This window comes from Rhinopithecus bieti, unplaced genomic scaffold (assembly GCF_001698545.2).
Source record: "Rhinopithecus bieti isolate Rb0 unplaced genomic scaffold, ASM169854v2 scaffold_12642, whole genome shotgun sequence".
Lineage (NCBI taxonomy): Eukaryota > Metazoa > Chordata > Mammalia > Primates > Cercopithecidae > Rhinopithecus > Rhinopithecus bieti.
The window spans coordinates 132,073-148,766 of NW_016807465.1; the positions used below are offsets into that span (position 1 = coordinate 132,073).

The following is a 16,694-nucleotide window of genomic DNA, read 5'->3' on the forward strand; positions in this document are numbered from 1 at the left end:
CCCTCCCGCCCCCGACCCTCCCCTGGCCTTTTTCTTTTTCTTTTCTTTTTCTCGCCCTACCTCCCTCCTGCTCCAGCCTTTTCTTTTCTTCTTTTCTTTTTCTCTCCCTCCCTTCTTTTCTTTATTTCTCCCCTTCTTCCCCTCCTTCCCTCCCTTCCTTTCTTCCTTTTCTCTCTCTCTTTCTTTTTTTGACAGGGAATTATAATTCAGGACTCTAATTATATTCCACTGATCTATATGCCATCTTTATATTAATTCACACTATTTTAATTACCCTAGCTTTGCAAAGTTTTGAAATCAGGTGGGTAAATTCTCCAACTTTGTCCTTCTTTTTCAATTTTTTCTGGTTAGTCTAAAGCCTTTGCTTTTAAAATAAATTTTACAACCAGCTTATCAATTTCTACAAAACAGGTTGCTGGGATCTTGATCAGGATTCTTTGACACTACAAATCAAAGCAACTGATTTCACTGACATCTTTACAATAGTGAGTCTTCCAAAAAACTGAAAAACAAAATTAGGGAAGAAAATTCTTTCAGTTATATGGGCAGGAAGATTCAAAGAGGATCTACAAATGGAAAATGTACAGAACCACTGTTCAAATTTAGGTAGGAATTAGGGGAAGGAGCTCAAATCCCAGTTCTGCCACTTATCTATGTAAACACAGGAAGGTTACTTAACTTCTCAGGTGAGACCACCCCTTGGGTGATAGTGAGGGTTAAAAGCAAAATGTGTTAGTGCCTGGCACATTGCTGGCACTAATTAAGCAGTTCTCTTCAGCTAGTGGCCTGCCTGTTCTTCCTACTTTTGGGATAGTGAGACCAAGAAGTCTGATGTCTAGGATATATACAGAGGAACAGTGCTGCCAGAACACTGACCCCTGGGTGCATGATACTGCTTCGTGCTGGCACTAACTTTTTTTTGAATCTATGCTATAAAGCTGGTTATTCCAGGAATATCTTTGGGGGCACATTCAGCTATTTAGCTGCTGCTTCCTTTTTTTTCCCCTTCTCTGATTTTTTTTTTCACCATCTTAGCCACTTTTAAGTGTACGGTACAGTAATGTGAACTGTATGCACACTGTTGTGCAACAGACTGATAGGTCTGTTTTATATATGTAATTTAGTTGTATTCATAAAGTCCAAATTAAAATACACATTTAATTTTCAAATCTTTTAACTGTAACTAACGTAATATATATTTAATCTCAGAAACTTAGCGATTATGATTAAAATAAAGCTCTGAGCAAGATTAGACAAATGTTTAACTCGGGAGAAGCAATGAAAATTCTTTATCAGTTTCATGAAAACATATGTATGCTCACCAAGTTCTTGCATAATTTTAATGTGATATAAAACTACTAAATTCTCAGCAGCCCCTTCTCAGTTTCTCCTTCTTTTAATCTCTTTACAGATTACACAATAAAAAACAGAAGAGTTTTTTTCTCTGAAAAGTATAACCTAAGAAAATTTTAACTAAAACATAAAAAGATCTAGTTTGTTCCTGATTTATAGTCACTTTCTGGTTAGATATAAAAAACAGACAAGCCTGTGTCTTACTTTACAATATAAATTAAGTTGAAGACATTTCAAGTATTAGGATATTACCTCCTTTTATTCCTATGATGGTGCCTCGAAGGCCAACTGGAACTGAGAAGTTTTCTCTCACATTTACAACACGGTCAAAAAGACAAAATTCTGCATCCCGATCAGGAATGACTCCATGTTGCTGTTCTAAAGGCTGAAGAGAAGAAAGCTATTAATTCTAACTAAAAAAAAAAGTTTTCCTACTAATATACTGAAAATATTTTTGTTCCTTCCATGCATTCAAAGTGAAAGCAACAATTCTGAATTCTTTGATAAGAAACTTACTCTGTATAGCAAATGGGGCTTCACTGTTACTCGCACCTTCTTATTATTCTTTCTTTGCTGAGGAAAAATAAAAATTGTTAAATATTTTTAAAATATAAAATTATAAAATCACTAAACTACTCACTACTTCTACATGTCTGAATTTTAAAAAGCCAAATGAAGTGATTAATTTTAAAAATATTTAAATTTCTGCAGCTGCAGCAAGGAGAAATAAAATAAACACATATAAAATGCCTGTAGCCTAAATTATCATTTTAAAACTTTAAAGTAAAATTTTTTGTTGAAGTATAAGACAGCAAGGGGAGGAAAATGCAAAATTATAAGTATATAGGCCAATGAAGTTTTATAGTGTATCTATGTATAACTATACCTGGTTCAAGAAACAACATTGCTAAGTACAACAAAAGAAATTCTTTCCATCTCCTCCCAGTTACTACCCTTTCCGGAAGTAACCTTACTTTTAACACAAAATATTACATTTGTCTGTTTTGGACTTTATATAAATGCTATCCTATTCAAATGTCTTTTTTATAACTATAAAAAGAATTACATACAATGGCCAACAAAGATTTATATATTTTAAAAAAGTATCAAGTACTGACCTATGACAATACCATGAATTTTGCGGCCACTTATAAAAATTATGGTGGCATTCATTTGACAAAACTCTTTGCTTTGAATTTATTGTAAAATTCGATATTAGAATCTTCTCATTATCTAAAAAATGCTGGAAGAAGACTTTTCTCCTATCTTTGATACTTGCTAGTTCTGTGAACTCACACGTAACTACCTTAGGCATCAGCTTCCTTCCATCTGTAAGATGGAAATATTACCTGTTCTATCTAATAAAAACATGAGAAAAATTTATATCCTTTACAATTCATAAACTACTATTAATACTAAAAAAATTTAAAGTTAATTCTTACCTACTTTTAAAAATTACAGCGGTTTAATTATATGGCAGCTACCTCTCTTTAGAACATAGCTTATGGGAATAAGTACAAAAGGACACAGAACGGATCCAGGCTATAGAGTCCACAAACTATAGGGTTCATGTATTTACATACTATAAAACGCTCAAGCCTTTAAACAGTGTCTATTTTCTTTTGTTATGAGACATTTCATTTATTCAATAAATATTTACCGAGATGTATTTGTGTGCTATGTATTGATTAATCTAGGTGCTGGAGATAAAGCAGTGAACTGTTCTTTTACTCTAGCTGAGGGAGACATACAAGAAACAAAATAAGGAAGATATATAGCATGCTAGAAGGTAAAAGCCTAGAGAAAATGAAGCAGTTAAGGAGGATAGCAGTAGGGGGAGACATTACAATTTTAACAGAATGAACAGTGAAGGCCTTAATGACAAAGTATCTATGCTGTCAGCCTACAGCAGACTAGATGCACTAAAAGACCACAGCAGCCAAAGGAAAGACTATGAAGAGATTTAAGGGAACTTTAAAGAGCAGGCACAGTGGGGTATTGCATATCAAAAAACAACCCATATGCTCTAAGACATTCATAGGCATTATCATACTATGGCATTGATTAGAGGACATGGATCAAAACTGATTCATCAGGAAAATGAGTAAGCTGGGTAATGTTCATAATAGGCCCAACCCATATCTAATGTATGAGAAGTTTGCGGACTGGCTACTCAAAATGTGATCACCTAAGAGCTTATTAGAAATGCAGAATCTTCGCCAGGTGCAGAGGCTTACGCCTGTAATCCCAGCACTTTGGGAGGCCGAGGCGGATGGATCACCTGAGGTCAGGAGTTCAAGACAAGCCTGACCAACATGGAGAAACCCCGTCTCTACTAAAAATACAAAATTAGTCAAGCATGGTGGTGCATGCATGTAGTCCCAGCTACTCAGGAGGCTGAGGCAGGAGAATTGCTTGAACCCGGGAGGCAGACGTGGCAGTGAGTCGAGATCGCGCCACTGCACTCCAGCCTGGGTGACAGAGCGAGACTCGGTCTCCAAAAAAAAAAAAAAAAAGAAAAGAAAAAAGAAAAAGAATGCAGAATCTCAAGTCACACCCTAGACTTACTGAATGAGAACTATATTTTAACAAGATTCACTGGTGATTTGTTTGTATCTGAAAGTTTGAGAAGCACTGCTCTAGAGGTGGAACCCAGAATTGCTCTAGACCCCAGAATTTTATTCTGATTTTACTAATGAGGAAATAGAGGTATAGAAGCAAAGTTCTGCCAGCAATTTTGATAATTAGCTGAGTTTGGAAACCATGTAACCGTGTTCCAACACGAAAACTGACTTTTTTTTTTTTTGTGAGACAAAGTCTTGCTCTGTCGCGCAGGCCAGAGAGCAGTGATGTGATCACGGCTCACTGCAGCCACAAACTCCCTGGCTCAAGTGATCCTCCTGCCTTGGCCTCCCGAGCAGCTGGGACTACAGGCGTGTGCCACCATGCCTGGCTAATTTTTTAATTTTTTGTGGAGCTGTTGCTCAGACTGGTCTCAAACTCCTGACTTCAAGTGATCCTCCCATCTCCCAAAGTGTTGGGATTACAGCTGTGAGTCACCGTACCCAGCCAACTACTGATACTTTTAATGACGATCCCACATTACTTAGAAAAGTTTAAATTATCTTCAGAATTGTTGTGTTTATTTTTTAGTTTTTTTCTCCTTCTTTTATTGCCCTAGTAACATAATCCTGAAAGAAAAAAAATAACTCATAACTGCACCTCCCTGACACATTAACAGGTTTAAGAAAACTCCTGTCTTATCTATATGCACATATATGATTATATATATAATATGTAGGATTATATATTATATATATTAAAGGACATGAAGTTAATATATTAAATGTTTAACATATAAACATTAAATGTTTAATATATAAACATTTAATTCATAAACATATAAATTTTAACACACACACACACATACATATATATATAAATATATATAATGATATGGAGTCTTGCTCTGTTGCCCAGGCTGGAGTGAAGTGGCACAGTCTCAGGCCACTGCAACCTATACCTCCCAGGCTCAAGTGATTCTCCTGCCTCAGCCTCCCGAGTAGCTGGGATTACAGGTACCTGCCACCATGCCTGGCTAATTTTTGTATTTTTATTAGGGACAGGGTTTCATCATGTTGGCCAGGCTGGTCTTGAACTCCTAAACCCAGGTGATCTGCCCGCCTTGGCCTCCCAAAGTGCTGGGATTACAGGCATAAGCCACTGTACCTGGCCTATATGCACATATGCTTTTAAAAATGTAATCAAACCTGTAGTCCCAGCACTTTGGGAGGCCGAGGCAGGTGGATCACGAGGTCAGGAGATCGAGACCATCCTGGCTAACACAGTGAAACTCTGTCTCTACTAAAAATACAAAAAATTAGCCAGGCGTGGTGGTGGGCACCTGTAGTCCCAGCTACTCGGGAGGCTGAGGCAGGAGAATGGCATGAACCCGGGAGGCGGGGTTTGCAGTGAGCCGAGATGGCGCCACTGCACTCCAGTCTGGGAGACACAGCGAGACTCTGTCTCAAAAAAAAAAAAAAAAAAAAATTAAAAAAAAAAAACTGTAATCAAAATAATAGACTAAAACGTTGTATATGTATCTTCCATTTGTAAAGTAAAGGGAAAATGTGTGAAACATTTTAGAAAGCTCTGAATCCAAATGGGTTAAAACTGGGGGTGGGAGGACTTAAGGTTTTAAAGATTTGTTAACTGGAAAACTTACCTCAAAATGATGCTGAACAAACTGATTTCACTCTACACTGAAAGGCAATTAAAAGAAATACAGGCTTTCTATCCTCAGCTGAATATCAATGACCTTTCAAAAATTAAACTCTTGGCTCTGAGCCTTATATTTTTTCCTAAAGAGAAAAAGAGTCATCTAGTGGTGATTTTCTAGACTATAATCATGGCTCTTCAGTGTGTGATAGGATAATTTAAAAAATAATAAAAGCATCTAAGCATTATTAGGCATTAATAACAGCTAGGCATTATCAGAAGTAGTTTACTCAGTATTAACTCGGTTAATCTTTTTGAGGACACTCTAAGGCAGGTACTATTTTATTCTCATTTTACCTATGAGGAAACAGAGGTATGGAAGGAAAGGTTAAGTATCTTGCCAAAGGCTATTAATATTGAAAAACCAATTCAAACTCAGGGTGTTAGGGGAGACAGCTCCAGAGCCCAGTTCTTAACTTATTCTGCAATTAGTTCAAACAAGAGAACGCCGTATTGGCAAAGCAACAGCATTTTAATACAAAGGGCAAATTTGTGAAAAATGAAATAAAAAGTTGAAAAAGGCAAAATAATCAATTCATTTTCTATAGATAAAATACACAACTCTACTATAAAAGTTTGCTCCGTAAAAGAAAGCAAGACGTAAGAAATAGGAGAGATCAAGGGATTTCAAAAATTTTTAGTAACTCAATGAGTGTATGAGTAAGAAAAGTACATTTTAGGCTGGGCACGGTGGCTCACGGCTGTAATCCCAGCACTTTGGGAGGCTGAGGCGGGTGGATCACCTGAGGTCAGGAGTTCAAGACCAGCCTGATCAACATGGCAGAACTCCATCTCTACTAAAAAACACAAAAATTAGCTGGGCGTGGGAGCAGGTACCTGTAATCCCAGCTACTTGGGAGGGCGAGGCAGGAGAATCGCTTGAGTATGGGAGGCGGAGGTTGCAGTGAGCCGAGATCGCGCCACTTCACTCCAGCCTGGGTGACAGAGTGAGACTCTGTCTCAAAAAAAAAACAAAACAAAACAAGAGTACATTTTAGAATTGTCAAAAGTCAATTAAATTTTTTTGTGCTACAAAAAGATGAACTGTGTCCTTAAAGAATGTAGTTAGAGGCCAGGCGTGGCGACTCACGCCTGTAATCCCAGCACTTTGTAAGGCCGAGGCGAGAGGATCACCTGAGGTCAGGAGTTCAAGACCAGCCCGGCCAACATGGCGAAACACCATCTCTACTAAAAAATACAAAAATTAGCTGGGCATGGTGGCAGGCACCTGTAATCCCAGCTACTCGGGAGGCTGAGGCAGGAGAATTTGCTTGAACCTGGGAGGCGGAGGTTGCAGTGAGCCGAGATTGTGCCACTGCACTCCAGCCTGGGTAACAGAGAGAGACTCTGTCTCAAAGAAAAAAAAACAAAAAAACAAACAAAAAAAAAGGATTGCAGTTAGAACAGGAAGACATAGGAGATTATTAACCTTATTCTCAAACTTTCTATTGTAACTAAAATCACAAAATATTAATTCTCAATATTGGAAACACTACAAGGGCATAAAATTTAAATGCTATGGCTTTTGTACATTGAAAATATAATTTTATAAGTTTATCATTAGTTATAATGGCTAATGGAGCCATTAACATATTAGTGTTATACAATATAAATTTGGTATAACACTATTGGCTACTAACAGCTACTGTAAACGGTTAGAACTTTTTAAAATTATGGGATTATCTGATACTAATCAGAATCACTAAGTATATGTTTTATTTGGTTGAAACACAAATGAATTATTTGTAAAGTATAGTCCATTTAATTCCAAATCTCATCAATAATCTTGGTTACTGAAAGTTAGTACCTTGCACTTTTCGACTTCTTCCTCAATTTTCTCAACAATAGCTGCATCCAGAATTTGTAAATCACAAGAAGAACGAGATAAAGTACTGACAGGATGTCCTTTTAGCCAAGTAATAATTTCTTGAACTTTCTCAGCACTAAAGCAAAACAATAATTTTAAAATTTGATTAAAACTTTCTCAGGGCTATAAATTATAAAAGACATCAAACTTATATCACTAATAATTAGTACTGAACTTAATTGGGACTAATTATAAATCTAATATAAATAAGGACATATTACCTCTTAGTAATTAAAAGACACACAAAAAGATTAGTTTAAAAGTATTTGTTGATAGAAATGAAAGAAAATTTGTTAAGCTCTTAAAGCAAAATGAAACAATGCAAAACAAAACAAAACAAAACAAAACCAAAAGAAGTAATAAGACACGCCTGTAATCCCAGCACTTTGGGAGGCCAAGGAGCATGGCCTGAGCCCAGGAGTTTGAGACCAGCCTGGGCAACATGATGAGACCCCGTCTCTACAAAAAATTAAAAAAAAAAATTAGTCAAATGTGGAGGCATACACCTACAGACCCAGCTACTTAGGAGGCTGAGGTAGGAGGATTGTTTGAGTCCAGGTAATCAAGGCTGAAGTGAGCCGTGTTTGAGCCACTGCATTCTAGCCTGGGCAACAGAGTAAGAATCTGTCTCAAAAAAAAAAGAAGTAATATGAAATTCTTGACAAACCAGCTGGCTGTACTTGTCATTGAAAACACTCAACTGAACTATGAGGTAATAAATACCATAAATCTTGCTTACCCATTCTCATTTTCTCCAGGCCAAATGTCATCTTCATAGAATACATCCTCTTGGCTATTTTTGGCTATATAGCTAAATAGTTCCGGAGCTCTGGTCAAACAAACAAAAATATTGTCTTAAAATACATATGGTTAACTTCAGATAAACTTCCTACATAATAATTTCAGATCCTAAAGAGACATATAAAACTTATTGAGGACTATTATAATACTAATAAGGGATATTATTAAAAGCGACAGAAAGTGTAAGACTGGTAAGTCAGAGTACTCCTAAGCCCTCAAAAAACTGCCACTGGCTAAAGTTCAAGTCATAAACTTATAATAAACTTCAATTACTGTCTCTACCCTCTTTCATTATAATGACAGCTGATAGACAAAAATGGTATCTATAGGTTTTCTAATTTTCACAACAAAACTAGAGCACTCCACAATACAATAAATAAAAACAGATTAAAAGCGTTTTCTGATAATCCTCAAAACTCCATTTCTTTCTGAAGAGTGCAAGACTTTTGGATACACATAGCAAATTGAACATATGTGCTTATCTTCCATCCCTCTCCAATCCATTAAAATGACAATATAGTTAAAAAAAAAAAAAAGAGCATAGACCTAGAGAGACAGACGAAAAACGAAGCACAGCAACTGGTGGTATATATAACCTGTTAAAATTTTAGAAATTGGAAACTGGATGAATGAATGTTATCTGATTTGACAGAGAGGAATAAGTTGAATCCTGAACTACCGGTGGGGGAAGTCAATAAGCAGCAAGTTGATTTAAAACACAGAACACTCTGAAAAAGTTCAGGAATTACAGGTTCCAGGTACATTTGAAAGTGTGGGGTGAGGTTTAGTAAGATTTAAAGTTTGTATAACAAGCAGTTATACTGTCATGTGGTTGCCTGCCTACCACTCCAGCATATGACCTGTAGCGTATATTTTAGAGAGGTCAAATTGATACTCTAGCCTTGTGTATACCAGTCACAGGGACTTGGGGGTGAGGAAGGCATAAGGAGGAGAGGACAGGTGTTATACTGAAAACAGGGAATTAATGAAAGCATAAACACTATACCATGTGTCACTAGGAAGCATAAGGTCTCTAGGAATGGACGCTGGGATGGAGATAAGCATGCAGAAAGTTTAGTAGGGAGTGCTTGTGTGATCAACACCCGTGGAAGGGAAGGGAGAGGAAGAAAGCAAAATTGGGCATGGGAAGAAGTTGCGTTGTGACTAATTCTCAATGAATTCCTTGGCCAGCCGCACAAAGATCTCAAACTGGGAATGGCCCCTCAGACTTGCCATGAATTGGGGCAATCAGAATGTCTGGGCTTCTACACCTCCTTATAGATCAGGCATTGATTTGTGGCGGTTGTAGGAAGGGAAAGTAACTTTAGGTGAGGCAGTTCTCTTCATCCAGGCAATTACTGAAGAGGGCTCACAGCTCAGGGCTGTCAGAAAGCAGCATTCCTGCTGCAAGGGGATAGGTCTTTCAGTCTTGAAAAGTGATCTGGGAGGTGTATCACAGTATCCACTTGGTAATGAAACCTTCTTTCCCTGGTTAACTTCCAGAATACTGGCAATCAGTTTAATCCACTACATTTATATCCACTGCCAAGGAAAAGGCTGGAGGCCAACTCTCAGAGAAAGAAAAGATAAACATGGAGGTAGTGATACTAGGAGGTCCTCTGTAGAAATAGGCAAAGTCCCTCCTGATCCACCTGATAAGCCCCACCTAAGTACACTAAATTTCCTATCAGCTATTTAGTGCCTCATTCTTAAATATAATTGGATATCAAAGAATCACCAGACAAAAACAACAACAAAAAACTTTAACATTGAAAGAGAGACTAAATCAAACAGGAAGAAAAAAAGCAATTAGAGAAAACAGAAAACACAAAAAATAGAAGGAAAAATCCTAGAATTATCTTCAGAGAAATAAATGAAGATATTCCATTCACTGTAAGAACAAGATGCTATATATAGTCAGAGAATAAGGACACACTTTTAAAAACTAAAACGATTAAATCAAATATAAATTTTAAATGATAAACAATAAAGTTGAATGAATTTCCCAGAGTAGAAAAGAAGTATAACGATATAGGAAGTGGATGAGGAGAGATAAAACTAAGAGGATCAATCCAGACGATCTAAGATTTAACTAAAAGGATTCCCAGAAATAGAAAGCAGGAAAAATATAGTGAGGAAAAAATTATCAAAGAAATAATACAAGAAAGTTTCTCAGAATGGAAGGGCATCAGTTTCAAGTCTGAAAGAGCTGAACAGAAGGGAAGAAATAAGATCCATACCAAGGCACACATCCTCACATTATTAAAAAGCACCAATAAATGAAAGGTGCTAAAAATATTTCAGAAAATGAAAACAGATCACATACAGAAATTCAGAATCAGAATGGCACAGGATTTATCAACAGCAATATGGAAATGAGAAGAGAATTGAACAGTGGTTTCAAAATTCTGAGGGAAGGCCAAGTATGGGGGCTCACACCTGTAATCCCAGCACTTTGGGAGGCCAAGGCAGACAGATCACTTGAGGTCAGGGGTTTGAAACTAACATGGTAAAACCCCATCTCTACTAGAAAAAAATACAAAATTTAGCCGGGCATGCTGGCAGGTGCCTGTAATCCCAGCTACTCAGGAGGCTAAGGCAGGAGAATCACTTGAACTGGAGAGGCAGAGGTTGCAGTTAGCCGAGATTGTGCCACTGCACTCCAGCCTGGGTGACAGAGTGAGACTCTGTCTCAAACAAAACAAAACAAAACAAAACAAAACAAAATTCTGAGGGAAAATAATCTCCAATCTAGGATTCTACACCCAGGCAAACTATCAATCAAGTGTAGGAGAAGAATAAAGACATCTCCAGACATGCAAGTTTTCTCAGGAAGCTATTGGAGTAAGTGCTCTATCAAAAGGGAGATATAAATCAGAAAGAGTGAGGCATGAGAGTCAGAAAATGAAGGAATCCTATATGGCAGACTGGTGAAGAGAACTGAATTCGTAGGATAACAGCACCGGGAAACTGCAGAATGAGAGCTGCACAACAGCCGTAGAGAGCAATCAGTTCAAACTGAAGCAGGAAGACAGAGGTTTTAAAAGAAGTCTCCAAGAGGAAAATGGAACTGAGCGATCACCTGATCTGTTTGACCACACTGTAAACAGTTATGGCAAAGAATCTGTTATGTGAATATAGGTAAGAAGCAAATGAAAAAAACAGCAGAGAAAATAATGTGTACAAGAAATAAACTGTAATCTTAATACTCCATAACGTCCAGCTGTGAACGTTTACTTCATCTTAAGGAAGTAAACCTTTAATACATATTTAATAAAAAATCTTGATAAAACTTTAGTGAGAGGAAATATGTGTGTGAGGGAATCCAGAGTGGTAGAAGTCAAAGAAAACTGAAGCTCAGGGTAGGAAAGTCACTCACAGTAGGAAATCCATAAATATGTCAAGTTGAAAAATTAAGAAAAAGTAGTTTAAACATGACCTTTTAAAGAAATAAGAAAGTGAACAGAAGAAACAATCTAAATTTCCAGATGGTAATATGGGATTGAATTGTGTCCTGCCCCACTCAGAAGTTATGGAATGTGACTTTATTTGGAAATAGGGTTTTTAGTAGAGGCAGTCAAACAAAATGTGGTCATCAGCATGGGCTCTGATCTGACTGGTATTCTTATAAAAAGGGGAAATTAAGACACAGAGGCAGACATACAGAGATGAAAGATGATGTGAGACACCCAACAAGAACATCACATGAACACGGAGGACTGAAGAGATGCATCTACAAGCCAAAGAATATATAAGGCTATGAGAAGGTAGAACAGAGGTGCTTCCCTAGTGCCTTCAGAGGGACCATCATTGTCCTGCAGTATCTTGATTTTGGACTTTTGGTCACCAGAACTGGTTGAGACAATAAATTTCTGTTGTTTAAGCCACCCAGTTTGTGGTTCTTTGTTATAGGAGCCCTAGAAAACTAATAAAGAGATCTTCAAATATAAGGTTAGAAACCAGTGAAATAATGGAAAGAACATTAAATTATGAATCAGATGAAAACATACTTCCTGTAAGTCTTTGTCAGTAGTAACTCAGTGAATCTTGGTACTTGGCTTTCTCACTTTTGGTATGAGTTGACTTGCTGATTTCCTTGATAATTTCAGCAATAAAATTCAATACTTCTAAAATAGTAACCTGTGTAGCTACAAAGTTCTAAGAATCAGAAAAAATCCACTATGCTAAGAGCTTTGTTTATCCATATCAGTCCTCTCAGTGCTGACACAGGTATGCAAAGTAGTGAACAATTTATGATAGTAAGTTAAGAAAAATTTCAACTAAGGAGGCCAATTCTCATTACATATTTTATTTTTAATAATATGGTATTTTTCTACTCAATTTTAGCTAGTGATAAATGATAATCCATGATGCAAAATTAAGTTTACATGTAACATATGCCAGATTTTACTAATGGAAATATTTGTCCACTAAAACTAATGTAAGCAAAAAAATAAACAGTATTTTCCTAAGATTCTGGATGACTACGAGGATCTTATTAGGTACTTACCTCTCTAAGTACTCTGCCAGAAGTTGTTCTGCTGCAGATGAATACATCCATTCACTTCCAACTTTCTTGGTATATCCAGGTACCTCCTCATTTTTCTTGTTGAATTTGAGATTTAAACCCACATTTGCTTTATGGTCTCCATGAGGGCTGAATTTAAACCACACATGCACGCACGTGCACACACACACACACACACACACACACACACACACACGTTTTAAAATGTTGTTCAAGGAATAAAAAGTTTTGCTTTCAATTCTTAGAAAAGCTCAGTTTTGATTATTATTCTATATTTTAGTTATTATTCCAAAGTAGCAGTTATTGAAAAACTAGAAGAAAAGCTTCAAAACCCAAGTTAACAAAGCATGTAAATAAATTATGTAACTATAGAGGAAAATGAAATAACAAGATGCAAGGAAATATACTACTGAGGTTCACACACACCCTCTGATACCTTTTTTCAAGGTTCAATTTATTAGCTGCTAAAAAATAAGAACTGTCTTTTCCAACCACCTAAAACATGTGCCATTCAGATGAAAGATTACCATCAGAGAAATTTATGCACAATTTTAAGACAATTCAGAGCAATTAATAAGAAAATAAATACTGAAATATTAAGCATTTAATCTTTATCATTTAATTTTTCTGCCACTTTAAGTAAATTTCTCTAACATAAACTTACTTTCTCCTAGATCCTCTTCCAATAAAAATACTTCCTGTAAACCTTGAAACAAGGTATCCACTCACTCCAAGGCGACTGGCCAACACATATCCTGGGTTGTACTTTATAGAATATTTCTTTAAATATAAAAACAAAAAGGTCAATTATGGAAACACAAGTTTACATTAAACGTTATTTCTTTACCTTTAAAATCTGGAGATAATCAAGACATCACTAACCATTGGATTGTGGCAATATAAGGATTTTCACTTAGATCCATTTCCCCTTTTTTTTGAAAGGATCTGTAGGCAGAATTTTTCTGCTCCTCTCTCTTTCTCCTTAAAGGACAGAATTCCCAAGGATGGATAAAAGGGGGGAGGAAATATACAGTTTGTGAAACTGTCTCAAGAAATAAACTCTACTGTAAGTACTAAATGGCAAACTCCACAGGCAACTTTTTTGTTTGTTTTTGTTTCTACTAATTTTCATATTCTAAGCAGGGACTGGCAAAGTACTTGGGACAAAATGAGGCCTCAATAATCACTAGACTGAATTAAAAAATAGGTACATCATCAAAATAGTTGCTACTGAGAAAAACTAAAAGTGTCCTTCATATATGGATACAAGTAATATTCTTTTCCCCTAATATTTACTATCATATGAAAACATACAAGCATGTATAGATCCATAATTAATACAGTCAATGAAATGTAACCTTAATTTATATACTTAAGGGAAGAAAATATATTGTCACATTAAAAAAAGTAAGTAACAGATCATATAATATTTAAACAGGAAGCAAATGACTGATGAATCCAATACTAACTAGGATAAACTGCCATATACTCCTAACATCATGTACATAACAATAAAACATACTTAAGAACATAATCAGATAGAGCAATAATCTAATACAAATCAAGTATGCTTTCCAGAAGAGTTCAAAGAATTAAGGTGGTAGGTCTCAAACATAAGTAGCAACACTTTTCTAACACACATTTAGAAATGTGTAGAGGCACATTTAATTACCATAACTGGCATGGGCTACTAGTACTTAATGCCCTTGAGCCAAAGATGCCAACTGTCCTGCCATATACAAAACAGTTTTATTTAATACATAACCGTCCTGCCCAAATGGCCAATAGTACTCCTTTTGAGAAATAATGGGTTTTGTTATAATTTAAAATTCATTAAAACCATCACAAACATCCTAGAAAATACAAAATAAGTAGCTGAGAATGTTGTGGTAGAAAAAGAAGGCAGCTGGAGCGAAAATTAAACGTATGTAAAGAGAAAGAAACCAAACTGGAGAAGGCATGCCCATCAACACTGTATACTACTATACAAGAGGACAGGCTCTTCGAGATCTAAAAAAGCCAGGGATGAAGGAACACAAGTTCTTTAACCTTCACTGATTCCCAGTACAAATCTCCAGCTACTTTATTTAATGAGCCACTCTCCTGGTTTCCTGACTATGCTGTCTAAATTTGTTCTTCAAATGGCACCAGATGGTAAGATTTTAGGGATGACTGTCTTCCATACATAAAGTTTCCTCATGGGTGTGCTGATATGTAATGCCTTAAATTCATTTCACAGGATATAAAGCTTTACATTTTACTATTAGTGGGGGGAAAAAAAGCCTAAGTAGCAATAGCTGGTTGATTGTGAATTAATTTTAGCTAAGTTAATTATCCAACCAATCAATAAGAACAAATGACAAATATCAGAACCTTCCCTTTGTTTTAACAGGAGAAAAGAAAGCCAGTGGAATTTTTTGGTGAGAAAGTCCTGAAAAAGATGCTGTTAACTTAAATGCATTTTTCCAATATTCTTTAGGATTGAGACTGTTCATTCTTAGCTGAGTGGATACATACAGCCTTTGCAGAAAGGCCATTTGTCACTTGCAACTAAAAATGCAGGCTCTGAATTATTATGAAAGGTTTAAAACACCTAATCTATTCCCAGAGAGTGTGCTAATCAATGTGCATCTTCTAAGCTTGAACACAATAATCCGTAACAATCACTATGGATTAATAATTGGCTATCAGTGATTTCCCCCCACAAAGATCTACATGAAGTTTTGAGCACAGATTTCACACTTATTTTTAAACAGTAGCTGCAACTGGGAGAGAGAATCTAATCAGTATTAAATAAAATATCTGAAATAAATTCAAAATAAAAAAATAAACTCAAAATTCTTAAAATATCCTAATATTTTAAGATTATCAATTCTAAATGCAACGATACAAACTACTGTACTCACATGCTGGTTCTGTATTAAAGCATCAAGATTGGGTTCACATGGAATGCTGAAAATCACACGAATCCTACCTTCTGTAATCACGTCACCTGAATCCTGCACCTTAGAAGAAAAAAAAATAACAGTATAGTCTCTTTCAGTACATTTTATTTTTTAATTTATTTGAACACTATTATTTTTGAAATACAGTATGACAAGTTGGATAGTAGAAATTCTCTTGAAATTTGTTAAGTGGGTATGAAAATACTGTACATGTGAGTCACTGTATCATTGGTTAACTTCTTTTGAGACAGGATCTACAATACTGTAAATTTGAGTCACTGTATCATTGCTTTAATGGTTGTTAATTTCTTTTTTCTTCTTTTGTTTTCTTTTCGACAGGATCTAACTCTGTTAGACGAGATCAGGTGTGTTCAGGGTGGTATGGCCGTAGACAGGATCTCACTCTGTCATTCAGGCTAAAGTGGTAGATCACAGCTCACTGCAACCTTGAACTCTTGGGCTCAAGTAATATTCCTGCCTTGGTCTCCCCAAAGTGGTAAGATAATAGGTGGAAGCCACTGCACCTGGCCATTTTTTTTTTTTTTTTTGGCAACAGGCTCTTGCTCTGTCATCTAGGTTGGAGTGCAGTGGCACTATCACGGCTTGCCGACTTGCTGCAGCCTTGGCTTCCTGGGCTCAAACAATCTTCCCACCTCAGCCTCTCAAGTAGCTGGAGCTACAGGTGTGCACCACTAAGCTCAATTATTTGCAGAGATGGAATTTTGCCATGTTGCCCAGGCTGGTCTCAAACTCCTGGGCTCAACCAATCCCTGCCCCTCGCCTTGGCCTCCCAATGTGCTGGGATTACAGGTGCATACCACTGTGCTTGGCCCAATCATTCTTTTTTAAATTAAGTTTTTACTTGCAAATAATTTCAAAGTACCAAAAGTTTGCAAAAAAAAAAAAAAAAAAAAAAAAAAAA

At 36.4% G+C, this 16,694-nt stretch overlaps 1 protein-coding gene across 1 annotated transcript in view; it reads right to left on the bottom strand.

The window, feature by feature from the left end:
- Positions 1-16,694, bottom strand: part of XRN1 (5'-3' exoribonuclease 1) — a 125,293-nt gene that overhangs the window by 55,857 nt on the left and 52,742 nt on the right. Inside the window, 7 exon segments of the mRNA XM_017882269.1 lie at positions 1,606-1,738; positions 1,870-1,926; positions 7,439-7,574; positions 8,238-8,327; positions 12,810-12,956; positions 13,492-13,607; positions 15,734-15,832. Of these exon segments, the coding sequence (XP_017737758.1) occupies positions 1,606-1,738; positions 1,870-1,926; positions 7,439-7,574; positions 8,238-8,327; positions 12,810-12,956; positions 13,492-13,607; positions 15,734-15,832 (778 nt within the window).